Source organism: Poecile atricapillus, chromosome 6 (genome assembly GCF_030490865.1).
Source record: "Poecile atricapillus isolate bPoeAtr1 chromosome 6, bPoeAtr1.hap1, whole genome shotgun sequence".
In the NCBI taxonomy this organism is placed as follows: domain Eukaryota; kingdom Metazoa; phylum Chordata; class Aves; order Passeriformes; family Paridae; genus Poecile; species Poecile atricapillus.
In genome coordinates this window covers 13,709,311-13,724,673 of record NC_081254.1, presented here as the reverse complement: position 1 = coordinate 13,724,673, position 15,363 = coordinate 13,709,311, and the positions used below count along the sequence as shown (strand labels likewise).

Genomic DNA, 15,363 nt, shown 5'->3' with positions numbered 1-15,363 from the left:
CTTTTATTGCTTTTTAACCTCCTAGGGTCGAATCCCTGTGAAGTGGATGGCCATAGAGTCCCTATTTGACCATATCTACACAACACAAAGTGATGTGTAAGTGTACATTCTTAAATACTTTCTGGTTTGTGTGCTTGTTTATGGAGCTGGGGGAGGAAACACAGCAAGGTGTGTAGGAGCCAAATCCATTACTCTTCAAAGAAACATGAGGGAAGTCTGGATGGCACCATCAACTGGTAATGGTAGCTAAGATTTTCGCTGTTGAATTAGAGGGTTATCTGTTAGTTATGTACATAATTCCTATTGAAATCATCTGTTCACATGACATGACTGACTTTGCATATATAGACCGAGTTTACTAGTAGAGTTTGCTACAGATAATGGTCATACCTGAATTTCTCAGTTCTGTTCATCACTTGTCTGTAACACTGAGTGGCAGAAAGGAAAGGGAATTTAATGCCTGACCTCTCCCCTGTTGAAATCAATGACAGAACTCGAGTCAGCTCAGTCCAGTTTCAGTGCCAAGATACAAGCTTATTTTCATGATTAGGGAAGAAGAGACCCTGAGGATGGATATGCTGGAATTTCCACCTGTGATGAAAAGGAGGCAAAGCAACCACAGCTAAGCTATTCCCATGCCTGATAAGCATGGCAAAGCAGTATTTGTAGACATTTTTAATTCAGGATTAGATACTTTCATTTCTTTCTCTCTGGGGTGAACGATGCGTGTGACTAGTCACCAGGCAGACTCTAAAGCTAAAGATTATTTATTTAGGAGAAAAATCTCTAAAGGACTGTAAAAGCAGCAGTACTTAGGCCTGATTTTCTGCTAGGTAGCATCTTGATACCTTCTAAGTCTGTCTTGAAAGAGAGCATCTGACTAAAGTAATGTTTTTGTTACACTCAAATGGAGTAAAACAATTTGGGCAGCATGGCACTTTGAGGGGAAAACCACTTCGAAAATAGCAGCATGTTAAAATATGCACCTTTAGATTTATACTGAAATTATTACCATTCACTTCCTACTCTTCTCTCTGCAGATAGAGCAGTTTTAGTGAAATAAAATATTTTGCATGCCTTGGAAATTCCTTACAAAATGCGTTTCCAAAATATTGTCTGTTACTTTGTTTCTGTTGGAGTAAGAAAAAAAAAAAATAGGGATAATTCTTGAGAGAATGTCAGTTTTACTTAGGTCTGCTTACAGGTTTCTTTGGGTCCCTTTTTATCCTCCTCAGAGCACCCATTGTGCTGACTTGCTTCTCTAAAATTACTTTTCCCAAAGAATCGTTACAATTTCTTTAAAAACTTCTTATCAAATTTTTAATTTCTTCATTTTCTGCAAAACAGTTTTGTCACCGTGGTTTGGGGCCAGAACAGATTGTGTTGTCATGTAACTGCCTCTTCTTTGATTGCTGCTCAATCACCTGGATCCAATAGCCCTCCTCCCATTTCCTGCTGGGCTGCTGTTAAGCCCAGGAGCCTGTTTCCTGTCCATGGGATCCAGCACCATGCAGAGATTGCCCAGCTGCCATCAAGCAAGCCAGCTCAGAGCCCTGGGCAGCACAGTGTGCCGGTGCTGTGTCGCTTCCCTGCTTCCCAGGGCTGGATTAGGATCTCCATGTAGAGCTGTGCTGATTGCCCAGCTTCCCTGGAGATGCCTCAGGAGCGTGGCATTGTGCTGTGCACGTCAGCACCCAGGCACTGCCAGAAAGGGTCCTGCTGTGCTTACACCGTGCTTCTGTCTCGCTGCTGGCTTACCTTTGCTGTGTCATTGTACATGCAATGATCCAGGAGTGCTGTATAGCAGCTCCTAATTTAGCCCAGTTCCTGCAGAGCAGAACTGAGACACACACACAGAGCTGCAGAGCAAATCCTCTCCAGCAGCAGGTTCCACGATAGCATTTCAGCAGACTGATCAATTAAGTACTTTTGCAGCGTTGATTGATATTTTTAGATCATTGCACCCACTGAAAGTACTCTTTTATGGCTATTCTTTGTTGTTTGTGGTGATGCAGCTATATTTTAGGTGAAAATATTACTCAACAACCATTCCAATATGCTCTTTTTTCTGGTATTCCGTGTTTCTGCTTTTCACCCTCTTCCTTCTCAAGCTGTCCTGTATAGTTAGTGGTTAGCAGAGCTTAATAACAGTACCACTTTCCAGCATTTACAAAAACCCCATTTTTGCTTCAGAGGTCGATGACATCAGTGGAAAGCTAACCTACCATCTTCCTCTTCACATACTTTCTTTCCTGGCTTTTTGTGATCATGCTTTTATTCAGCAATAAAAATAACATAGTGGGAAATTCTTCATCTCTCATTTTTCCTTCTTAATTTGTATAATAGTCTGAAAGTACTTCAGCATTCTATTCTAATATGTTCACTTACTGGACAACTTCAGTTTAGAAATTATTCATCTGATCCCTCCTTCCATATTCTGTAAAATTCCACTTAAGCAGAAGTGGATTTTAAAAATAAAGCCTGCCATGCTCCAAAGTTTATTTGAATTAATCATGGACAGAATTGTAACCTGATGGCAGAGCATAATTGGCTTAAAAAAGAGTATGAGGAGAAATATTAATAAAGTATATGAAAATGCTATAAATATTCATAAGCTTTCAAGAATGTGCAGAATGATTAAAAATTAATTCAGTGAACGCCATTAGGGAGAAGAATGGTAGCATATCACATGAGACCATGTGAGAGTCACTTTGACTTCTCTGACAATTTGGGAAGTTTTATTGCTGTACTTTTAGGGTACCATTGTTCTTTAAAACGTGAGAAGTACAGGTGGAAGGGAGTCAGACAGGAGGTGAGGTATTTAGCTAACATTTTCAGATGGAATTTTCATAGGGAATTAGACACGGCTGTTTGGTTTGGCAGTAGGTCTCTAACACTTTCTAAAATTTTCTTAAAAATGGAGTTTACAGAGCAATTGCCCAAAGCTAGCATTTTTCATAAATTGTATGCAATTTTGCTTCCAGATGCATCCCATTGAGCAGCCCCAGTGTTGGCTGGTTTCCTTCCTTTCGAACATCCAGATTTTGTTAGTTGTCAGTTGAGCAGATTCAGTGATTTGTAGCTTCTTTGTGAAGCTTGTCACAAAAAGCCTTTCACTAAGAAAAGAAAAACATTTTTTCCTCTTTTCTGGCTTGCTCTCCAGAAATGGACTAATTTATCTAAATATTTCTCACCCATTGTGCAAGGTCTTTTTGTTTGAGCTCGGCAGTAAAGTAAGTTCAAAAATTCACTATTTCTTCTGTTCATTTCTGAAAATGGTTTCTTCTGCTCTGTGGAAAAGTTCATTTTAGGCATTTAGTATTTCCAGAGGAAATTCTTTCCTCTTCTTTCATCAAGTCTAAGAAGAAAATTAATCACTGAATCACCGAAATCACCCAACAGACCAGCTGAAATCAAAGGTGTTACTTATGATTGGAATAAACACACTGTGTTGTCTCATAGTCGAGACAGCAAACCAGTCCTGTGGTAACTCTGTTAATTTAATTTAGAGTTATTTCTGAATACAGGGGCTAATTAGGGAGGTCAGACTGCTGCAGGAGCACTGTGCAGCAGAAAAATAAGTCTTTGGGCTGGGCCACCAGAGGAAGGACTTCCTCTTTCTGCTGTCTAGAGAGGATGGACCTTCCCAGGGTATAATGAGCATTTGTCAATGGATAAAAGAGGGGTATCTGTTTTCTCTACTGTCTTGGTTGCTAACCTTTTCAATAAACAGTATTTGGGAACAAGGATGGCATCTGTACAGTGCCTCTGGCTTGAGGTGTCATGAACTTTGTTGGGTTCTGAAAATGCTAGGAGGAGATTTGTTGTGTAAATGCCACAGTAAGCTCCTGAAACTTACCACTCTATATAAAAGCTCATTTTGTCTTTTTCAGATGGTCATTTGGAGTTCTGCTATGGGAGATTGTTACTTTAGGAGGCAATCCTTACCCAGGTATTGCTCCTGAAAGACTCTTTAACCTCCTAAAAACAGGCTATAGAATGGAGAGGCCAGAAAACTGCAGTGAAGAAATGTAAGTAACTCTTGATCTGATTAGATTCAGAACACATTAATAAATACACTTGAAAAAAAAATTTAAATAAATACCTCATAAATACTACTCTGTTTCTTAGAGATATAGTCAAATATCTTGTGCTTTAAAGAATTTCATTAAATTAGTGAACAGTAAAGTGAGGGGAAAAAATTGCCCACAGAATGCCTACAGCTGTATCCAAACCATTTTTAGGTATTGAATAACACGGTTGCCAAAAAATTAAAAGAGTTTGTACGTTCAAAATTTCTGAGGGTGGGAGAAGGAAGAAACTTCCATAAAACACAGTGGTAGCTGAAATATTCAAGAAAATGTTGTAATACTTTCTGCAAATGAAACAGATACTCTATGCACAGTCATTGTTGTTTTGGCATTCCAGAGGAAAAATGATACTTTGCCCCAGAAATCTAGACCCTTGAAGATAAAAATTTTCTGTGAATTGATAAACCCATGGCTTTGGAGACAGTTCACAATTTGTTGGCTGATTTATCAAAACACAGTCAATGTGAAATATCTGTTTTCTGTAATCTTCCATGGCATTTGGAGATGAGGCATGATTTTATGTTCAGCCTGTAAATCTGATCGTGGTTGCGGTTTTTTGAAAGTTCCCCAGCTTCAATCATTGTGACCTCTCTTTTGACTGATTTTCAGTTGGAAGGATGCTTTGACCACATCTGGGCTGAGAAAACAGTTTAAATAAATGATAGTATAAATAATAGGGGTTTTTTTAACATACAGAGAAAAACATTAAGTATTTCCAAATTTAGGGTAGTATAGGAGTTTACAAGAATGAGTGGCAAATATCGTCTAAAAAATGTATAATACTAATTTTCTATTTGTTTCATCTCAGTGAGGAATACTCATTCTGCAAGCATGTTATGTCATTGATAATTTTTAGTTTAGGCAAGCTGACCACTGAGTTTTTGGGATTTTTTTATTAAAGCTAAATCATGGTTTTCTGACTTTTTTCTGTTTTACTTAGAAATTTTTCTGACAGCTTGTGAAAGCCCACTTTAAGGACCATTTTTCTCAGATTGCATTCTCTCCTATATCCAATCAAGTACGAGAGGGATCATGGATGAAGGCATAAAATGCAGTGCTTCTCAGTGGCTTCCTATAGTTCTCATAGCCCACTGTTTCCACCATTAGAGCACTTAAGTGGACAGATCACTCAGTCCTGAGAACAGCTGAGCTAGAAAAATGACATGAATGGTACAGGTTGGAGAGTTACACTCCCAGATTACTGTAATAATTTCTGTAATTATTACACTCCCAGAACATGCCAATGTCTGTCTGATAGTCACTCAGCTATAAAACTTCAATTCTGTTCCCTTTCTTTTCCACAATCTATGCTATAGAAGGCAGTTGAAGAGAGAATAAATATAGGTTTAATCAAAAGAAAAATAATAGAAGTAATGAAAAGAACATTAGTTTCTGCAAATAGTCTTAAGCTAGGCTTGGCTTTGAAGAAGTTTACAAAACTTAAGAATTTGAATCAATGAAAAACAAAATTCTGCTTTTTGGTGTAACAGCAGAGTTTTTCAGGCTGATACACAAGAATTCCTCACTGTCATATACAAAGTGAATTAGAAATCCAGCATGCTGCCCTACACTTCGGGTGGTCCCTTGAGAAAGTGAAACCTAAGACTACAGTCCTTCAAGGACAGCCAAGTGCATCATCATTTAAACTCATGGAGACTCTTGAAAATAAAAGCCCATTGTTGTGAGTGTCAGTTGTTAATTCCAGGGAACATTGAACAGAACTCACAACAGAGATTGAGTGGATAGCCTTTGTGCCACAGTTAAGTTCAGTACTATAAATCATTAGAGCAGAAGCTCTATGAATGACCCATTTCTAACAGTTTGGGGGTTTTTTCACCCTGTGATGGGTCCCAGGTACAACCTCATGTTGCGCTGTTGGAAGCAAGAACCTGATAAAAGACCAACATTTACTGAGATCAGCAAGGAACTAGAGAAGATGATGGTGAAGAGTAGGGTAAGTGTGGAAAGCGTGGATTCTGAAACTTTTCATGGCCTTCTGAGTTTGAATGTACGGAAATAATTACTTTCTAATTTTATTTTAAAGCAAAGTAATTTATTTTTCATCAAATCTTGAAGCATTTACATGCCTAGTTCCTTCCACATGCATGCAGCTTTTTGAAAGCAGTACTACTTCTTCTAATAGCTTTGGTGACTTCAACCCAAAATGTGGATTGATTATCCTTAACCTGTCTGTTTTCTTTAAATACTAGTAATTATTTAAAAAACATTGTGAGAAGTTATTCCTAAATTTCACTCCTGAATAAATAACATTAGAGAGCCAGCACTAGAAGAATGTAGTATTTCATGCATTTTAAATTAGTTGAAAATGCTTCACATTCTTGTTTTTTTGTTTTTTTTTCCCGTCAAAGCAATTCAGCAACTTAAATAAAAAACAATCAATTCTTATTGGTGACCTAAATATTTAGTTTTAGAACAGCAACTAAAGCTTTATTTGGCAATATTTACATAATTATTTTGGTGTAGTAGCTTTTGAAAAACGATTTTGAGATTTGGGTACCTTATCCTTTAAGCATGCGTATGTATCTCTGTATATATATTTCAGGCATATACACATGGATCTGGCATACCAGAAGCTGAAGGTCAAACAAAGCAGTTTGTTGGGTGTTCTGCTGATGTGCAGAATTAAGTAGGGGAAGTATTAATATGTCTCTAGCAGGGGATGTGTTCAGGCAAATCAGCTGCTTCCAGAGCTGCTGTGGCTGCTGGAAAGCAGAGCCTCCTCAGGTGCCAGAGGTTCTAGAGAAAGATACGTGCAGTGGATCTGTTCTTTCCTTGCTGTAAAGAAAGCAGGTGCACACTTATCCTTTTTTACCCAAGCAACAGCATTGCCACACACATTAACGCAGCTTTTTGTGTATTCATTTCTCAGGACTACTTAGACCTTGCGGCTTCCACCCCCTCCGATTCCTTACTGTACGATGATGGGCTCTCAGAAGAGGAGACACCTCTCGTGGACTGTAATAATGCTCCCCTCCCTCGAACCCTCCCTTCCACATGGATTGAAAACAAACTCTATGGTAGAATTTCACATGCATTTACTAGATTCTAGCAACACACAAAAAAAGTTGATTTTTCTTCTGCACTGTTCTCAGACTCTGTAACCCCATTACAGTGTTTCTTGTCTGAATGAAGCCAGTCAAAATTTGCTTGGAAGCTTCTTTTGGGTTTTTTTTTTGTTTGTTTGTTTGTTTGTTTTTTCTTTTGGTAAATGTCGAAGTTTGCATCAGGATCATCCTTTAGTCATTTTGCAGCTGTGTCTAAAATAAGCATTTTAAAAGGATGTGAAAATAAGTAAAATGACTAGATATCATACAGTAAAAGTGAAAAAAAAAAAAGATCAGGGAAGTATTCTCAGGGGAAATATAAAATGCTAATGAGTATCTAATTCAACTATCCTGTTGGGGGAGGCTACAGCATTTAAAATATGTTAGATCCTGCACCTCTAATTTAAGCAATAGACTTTTTTTTTAAATACTGTTTTTTACCATAACTCAGTGATAGGATTCATCTGCAACATTTTTCATTTATTAAGAAGGATGTCTAAATTTCAGCTGCTATTAGTACATTTTGGATCTATAAGCTGAAATGTATTTAATGTATCATAGGATGAAAACAGATTATTATATACAGAAGGTAGAAATACTGTATATAAATATTATATACAGACTAAACTGACTTGTAAAATCCTTTGAAAACTTAATTAACAATGGGCATTTTGAAAATACCACCTGTTTTCACGTCCTTTGATTTGTTATGAACATGTTAGTACTAAACCTCGACTGAATGATGTAGCAAGTGTTTTTAAAAAGAGCATATGCTTTCATATTGTGATGGTGAGATGGACAGTAAAAATGGTTCTTGCCAAAACTCCTATATTTTGTCTTCTGATTAAATATTCTACATGGTTTTAGATACTTACTAACATCACAGATACTTTTTTCATTCTTCAAGCAGTATGACTTTTGAAAAGTTGGATCTTTTAGTTTAAAAGTTGCCATTAATACATGGCTTTGGGTCTATTTTTGATCTACAACACCTTAGCTATTATTTTCTTCATTAGGTTTACTCAACTGTTGTTGATTTTGGGGCACTTAGTGGTCAGATTGTTAAAAGAATGAAGTAGCAGAAAAAAGTTGCCACAAGGTTGATGGCAGATGCTGAATGCTTAATAAGCAACAGAATCAGATTTCTGTTTTTGAAAATCTCAACCGTTCTGTTGCTGCTGGTTCTCTGCTTGCACAGCTGAATCAACGTGGCGCTAAGCACTCTGCATCCATTTTGGTGATCACTTGTGCCTAAACACAGAAACAGTTACTGCACTCAATGCAAATAATTACAGGCCTGAAATACAACTTTAAATGCTGAATCAAGACAGGAGTGCTCAGCACTTTGTTGGACTTTACTCAGTTGCGCTCCTGGGATTTCCTGAAATTAAGCAGGGGATCCCTGGTGGGGGTGTGAAAGTGTCCCCAGAACCTCACTGAAGCCAAAGGAAAAGCACCAGTTTAAGTAAATCTCTATCATTGAAATGGACTTTGGATCCTGTCCCAAATAGGTTTATTAATTCTTGGAGCATTTCCTGTACAGCAAGAACTTTCTCTTGCAAAGCAATATATTGCTGCATGATTGTTAAAATATAAAATTATGGAAAGTTGGAGGCTTATGGGAAGAACAATTCTTAGCATTTTATTATGCACATGTGCATGCATGCACACAATTTTTTATTGAGTAAGCACTTTAATTTATCCAGGGTTTTTGCCTACATCTGAATTTCTGCTTCAGGGATTTCAAAACATCATTTATATGAATTGATTTGGGACAAAATCCAGTGGACTGGCTTAAAGTATTGAAGGGAGTTTTGCCAAGGGCCTTACTGTCTGCACATGAAGTTATGGTTCTTCAGTGCAGAAAAAATTATCTGTTTTCATTTTTAGGCATGTCATACCCGAACTGGCCTGAGGAGAGCCCCGTTCCACTCACAAGATTCGATGGCACTAACTCTGTGTTTTCAAGATATGCAAATGATAGTGTATATGCTAACTGGATGGTTTCACACTCAGCGGCAAAATTTATGGACAAGTTTGATAGCTAAAATTTTCTTTGTGAAAGGTAATGGACTCCTGAGGAAAACAAGGAGGCAAAGAGTGGGAAGTCCATTGGCTCGTTCTTTGTACAATCAACAACTAACTTTTAAATTGGCAAATCCCTTTATTAGTAGTTTTTAAAGTGTGTTATTTATGCTGAAGACTATAATTGGTACTCTCCCCTTTCAGAAAACATATCAAGCTGGATAAGAGTTGTAGTTCTGGTACTTCCTTCTAAGTTGCCAGTTTGCAAATGGTTCCATTTGGCAACTTCTTAGTGCAAATGGCCTTGCACTTCATCCTCAGTGTTTTTTTAGACTAACCATCCTGTGTTACAGCATTCTGGGATGGTAATATGTACTTGAACTGCTACTTTTATAGTGGCTGTTAGCATACAACCACTTGATCTAAGCAGGAAGCACAAACAATATATAGAAGGGAGGAGGGAAACAGGCTCCCAGATTACTGAGCTTGCTATCAAATGACAAGTGTTAGAATGACGTTGGCACTAACAAAGCCAATATCTTGGTTTGGAAGCAAACATTTAGTAACTCAATAGAGGACTTGAGATTCAACATTTGAAGTCTTGTAAAATGTATTGTCTTGTCTTAATGAGAAGAAAATTTGTTTTATTAGTCTTAACTTCTTACCTTTAGCACAATGGAGATAAATTTGATACAAGATAAGCTGTATAGACTGATGGCAATCAAGAGTGTTTGTCTGACACATTTACGTTCCATCATTGACATATTAGTAATGTTAAAGCATACAATCCTGTACAACCATAGCTTCTTTTATGAGTTAAAAATAGTCCATACGGGATTTTTAGATTGAATTCATAGAATAGAATAGTCACATCATCGAATGGTTTGTGTTGGAAAGGAACTTGGAGGTCATCTAGTTCCAACCCCCTGCCCCCCAGCCCACTTCTCTGTTGTGGGGAGGGATATCTTCCACTAAAGCAGGTTGCTCAAATTCCCATCCAGCCTGGACTTGAACACTGCCAGGGAGGGATGTGGCATCCACCACTTCTCTTGGAAACCTGTTCCAGTACCGCACCACCTTCACAGTAAAGAATTTCTTCTTAATATCTAACCTAAACCTGCCACCTTTTAGTTTAAAGCCATTCCCCTTCTCCTAACATTACATGCCCCGTAAAAGACTCCCTGTCCAGCTTTCCTGTAGGCCCCCTTTAGGTACTGAAAGGCTGCTCTAAGGTCTCCCCAGAGCTTTCTCTTCTCCAGGCTGAACAGCCCAAACTCTCTCAGCCTGTCCTTATAGGTGAGGTGCTTAGCCCTGTGATGGTCTTTGTGACCCTTGTCTGGACTCACTCCAACAGATCCATGAACTCATTATGCTGGAGCGTCCAGGGCTGATGCAGCACTCCAGGTTGGGTCTCACAAGAATAGACTAGATGGGGAGAAACCCCTCCTTGACCTGCTGCCCATGCTGCTTTTGATGTAGCCTGGGATACAGTTGGCTTGTTGGGCTGTAAAAGCACATTCCCTGGTGATATTGAACATCTTCCATTCTCCAACCAGCCTTTGTGCTTGGGATTGCCCTGACCCAGGTGCAGGACCTTGTTTTGCCTTGTTGAACTTCATGAGGTGTTTGTGGGCCCACCTCTCAAGCCTGTCAAGGTCCCTGTGGATGGCATCCCTTCTCTCCAGTGTGTCAGCTGCACCACACAGCTTGGTGTCCTTGAAAAACTTGCTGAGGGTGCCCTCGATCCTGCTGTCAAACATTGCCCATCCCAATACCAACCCCTGAGGAACGGCAGTCTTCACTGGTCACCACTTGGACATCAAACTGTTGACAGCAACTCGGAGTGTGACCATCCAGCTGATTCCTTATCCACCACGTGGTCCATCCGTCAAATCCGTGCCTCTCCAGTTTGAAGACAAGTATGTCACGTAAGACAGTGTCAAATGCTCTGCACAAGTCCAGGTAGATGGCATCACTCTTATCCACCAGCACTGTACTTCTGTCATAGAAGGATATTTGTGGGGTTTGCCCTTAGTGATGCCATGTGGGCTGTCACCAATCACTCTTCCATATTTTGTCATCAGGTTCCTTAGCTGGTTTGGAACCTGATCTTCCCCTTTGGTGGGTGGTTCTTTATTCTCACAGTCCCTGCCTTTGCCACTCAGCAAAGGGGCTTGTGTAAACTTGGGCCTCAGTGGCTGAAGAACTTGCTGGTGAAGACTGAGGCAAAAATGTCATTGAGTCAGCCTTCTCAGTGTCCCAGGTAACCAAGTCTCCCATTTCTTTCTGGAGTGGGCTCTCACTTTCACCAGTGTACCTGTAGAAGTTTTTTTTTTGTTGCCATTGATGTCCCTGGCCAGATAGATTTCTATAAGGGCTTTAGCTTTCCTGACCTGATCCCTGGCTGCTTGGACAATTTATCTATATTCCTCTCAGGCTATGAGTCCTTGCTTTCACCCTTTTTCTGTGGGGGAAACATAGGCTTCCTCTTGTGTTTGAGTTTGCCCAGGAGCTCCTTGTTCATCCATGCAGGTCTCCTGATGTTTTTTTGCCTGGCTTCCTCTTTGTTGCATCGCTCCTGACCTTTTAAGAGGTGATCCTTGAATATTAACCAGCTTTCTTGGGTCACTCTTCCTTCCAGGGCTTTATCCCATGGTACTCTACCCAGAGGATCCCTGAAGAGGCCAAGGTGTGTCCTCCTGATGTCCAGGTTAGTGAGCTTGCTGTGTGCCTCCTCGCTGGCCTGAGGATCTTGAAGTCCACCATTCTGTGTCACTGCAGCCAAGGCTGCCCTTGAGATTCACGTTCCCCACCAGCCTCTCCTTGCTGGAAAGAACAAGGTCCAGCATGGCAACTCTCCTCATTTACTCCTCTGTCACTTCAAGAAGCAACCTACCCATGTATTCCAAGAATCCCCTGGATTGCTCATCCCCTGTGTGTTGTCCCTTCAATGGATATTGGGGTAGCTGAAGTCCCCCGTGAGGACCAGAGCTTGTGAATATGAGGCAGTGCCTGTCTCTCTGTAGAGGGTCTCATCTGCTTGGGTCTCATCTCCTGGCTGGGTGGCCTTAGACCCCCACTATAATGTCACTTTTCCTTGCCCTCCCTTTAATCCTGACCCATAAACTCCTCATCCAACCCCAGTACAGCTCCAAACACTCCATGTGGTCATGGACTTAGAGGGCAACACCCCTTTCTTCTGTTCCTGTCTATTCTTCTGAAAGGGCCTGTATCCTTCCACTCCAACACTCGTCATAGGAGCCATCCTACCACATATCTGATGCCAGTAAGATCACAGTCCTGCAGGTGTGCACAGTCTCCTACTGCTCTTGTTTATCCCCCATGCTATGTGCATTTGCACAAAGGCATTTTTGTTGAGCCCCTGATGGAGCAGACTTACTGGCAGGAATGGCTGGAATTCCCTTGCACAGCACTTCAGGTTCTGTCTTGCAATCCCTCTCCAGACTCTGGGCATCCCTTGCTGGTGCTGGCATCAAATGAGTAGGAGTGGAATGGATTGAGGATTCCCTCTCCCAGCAACTTCAATTTAATGTCTTCTTCATCAGCTTGGCAAACCTGTGACCAGAGATGCTCTGCCCATTCCCTGGCAGATGGGCCCACATCAGATTCTGTCAGCCCAGGTTTTCATTGCGAGTCCCCAGGGGCAGCCAGACCCCTGGCTGTGGCACTAGACCCCTAACCATTTGCTGATTTGCTAGATTCACCTGGGCCTTTCAAAGCCCTTCCCTTTGACAGGGAGGACTGATGAAAAAGCTGCCAGCACTTGAGTCCCTCACCGCCACTCCCAGGGATCTGTAATATCCTTGGTCTTCCTCAGACCAATCCTGGCTGTATCCCTTGTGCCACGTCAAACACCAGCACAGATAATGGTCAGGAGACTGTGTGAGGCTTGGCACGAGGCTCTGGGTGACATCCCTGCTACAGCTCTCTGGTAATCTGTCAGGTTGATAAGTGGGTCCCTCTGTGCCTCTCAGAGGAGAGTTCCCTGCTACTCTCATCTGTCAACTTTGCTTGTGCTGGTTGTTACACAGGGAGCAGATGGGGCTGCCTTACTCAGCTTCAGCCTCACTTCTGATGTGATGGGTCCTCCCTCTCCAGCCTGCAGAGTGCTGAAGTGGTTCTGCAGGGGCACCTCAGGCTTCAGGGAAATCTCTTCCTCCCACAGGTCATTTCAAGGGTTCATTCTTCTGCCTTACTGACACCCCCCTCCTGTCTGTGTGTGCATGGTGGGGGAGTTTTTGCCTCTTTACTGCAGGCTGCCCTTGGAACCAGCCATCCAACTTCTTCACAGCCTGAAGTTGTCTTCTCACCCCCTCCTGCAGCTATGCCACAGGACATCCTCTGCCTCAGCATACCTTTTGCAGATATTCAAATACAGAGATTTTGTTTGCAGTATTCTTAAGTGGGTTGGAGACCACCTCTCAGCTCCAAAAGGCATATACTGCCATGCACAGAACACTGCCATCATATAATTCCAAATAAACCTAACACCTTGAAAGTAACAAATAAAAAACCAGTTGCACAGCAAAATTGGTCTAAAACACTGCTGTTGAAACTACACAAGGAAAATGTCACTGGAATTATTTAAGGGGAAATACAAAAATGTTGTCCTTACAAAAGTGACTTGATATTTGGGAGAACAATCAGACTGTGAGTCATGTTCTGTGTGGAAGAGTAAATGATCAGCACTACTTTTGTCTTTATTTGTAATCTACCATGGTTAAGGGTAACCTTTAGTTTGCTACAAATGTTGGGATGTAAATCCCGAGTGACTCGTTGTTAGCGTTGTGATGGTTATTCTAAATAATCCAATTCTACCAAAGCTTGCTCCTGTCACAGTCCAATTTAGATGTTTCAGATCTGTTTTCGGATGTTGTTTTGTGTATCAACTTTATGTTTCCATTAAAGTCTGTGATTTCAGAAACATGGTCTTGAGTCAGACTGCCAAAACCTGAACACAGATTTTCATTTTGCAAAAAGTGGGCTATAAAGTGGTGTGTTGGAATTGAAAGAGCTTTCCCGTTGGATTGCATACTTGATCCTGTCCTGTTTTTGGACAAGCAGTAGGCACAGCAGCTTTTCCTTTGCACTGACATTTGCCATGTTGAGTAATGCTTATGCACAGCAAGCACACAGCTCTGTATGCAGGAGTGACTCTGCTGTGATACCACGGTGATCTTCATTGGCATGACACAACGTCAGAGTGCAGGCTTGGAAAACAAAGGGCACTGAAAATTAAACCCTTTATATGGGCTGGTTTTTTCTATTGAGAGGTCTATGAAAAAGTAGACAAAAATTACACTTCTGGTAACTTCATGCTTTGTCTAGTTGTTTTCCTATATTTTATGTCTGTAAATGGGAGTTCTTCACTTGCCATGAGCAACAAAGGCATCAAGAATTTTGGTTTTGTCTGGGTTTTTTTTCTTCCTTAAATGAAGAATGTAACTTTATCCAGTAAGTATCTTCAGCAACAGTATGCAACTGAGAGATGTGAAACGCCCAGTTTCTAATCCCAACAGCCCTGTGACAACATTGCTGGACAGCAGGTCAGTGGGACAGTAAGTGATGCTGAAATAACCAGTGGATGCAGGGAGTAGTGTGTACTTTAGACTTTCAGCATAAGTCAATGTTGTTTCAGCCATTAATTTGTATGAAAAATTCACTAATAGTTATAGCTACCTATTCTACTGGACATAGATGATGCATATAAAATACATACACGGTCCATAATTACAGTTTCCATGCATAATAACCTGCATTAAGTGCAGTTTAAAGAAAAATTACATGTTTCCTAATCCAATTAATTTTGACTCCCTTCCTGCCTCATGAATGTTGGCAAGAAATAGATTATTGCTTTTAAGTATTCATTAATAATATGAAAGCTTCTTATGTCTTCTGTGTATGCTATTTTTGTAAATATTTCCCTTGAAGTGTTTCCTGTTTGTTCTGTGTTGCCACTGGTCAAAATGGTGACAATTTTGTTTCAGTTCCTCTTTGGAGAGTAAATGTACTTCCCACATGGGAAAAAAGTGATACGGCAGATGATTATTTCCATTGGTGCCAGAAATACTTATGCACTTGGCTGCCCTGAGGAAAGTGAATTCAGAGGGAACAAATGACTCACCTAAATATACAGGTTGGAGGGAATAACTTTCTAAAAA

The 15,363-nt window shown here is 40.5% G+C and overlaps 1 protein-coding gene across 2 annotated transcripts in view; it reads left to right on the top strand.

The window, feature by feature from the left end:
* Window positions 1–14,126, top strand: part of RET (ret proto-oncogene) — a 78,843-nt gene extending 64,717 nt beyond the window's left edge. Inside the window, exons 16-21 of one of the 2 annotated variants that reach the window (XM_058841832.1) lie at window positions 26–96; window positions 3,894–4,031; window positions 5,946–6,045; window positions 6,982–7,129; window positions 9,047–9,221; window positions 11,823–14,126. In XM_058841832.1, the coding sequence (XP_058697815.1) occupies window positions 26–96; window positions 3,894–4,031; window positions 5,946–6,045; window positions 6,982–7,129; window positions 9,047–9,204 (615 nt within the window). In that variant the 3' untranslated portion in view covers window positions 9,205–9,221; window positions 11,823–14,126. Of the gene's footprint in view, window positions 1–25; window positions 97–3,893; window positions 4,032–5,945; window positions 6,046–6,981; window positions 7,130–9,046 lie in introns of both variants that reach the window. The other variant, XM_058841831.1, reaches the window with a different exon arrangement.
* Window positions 14,127–15,363: the final 1,237 nt, after the last annotated feature.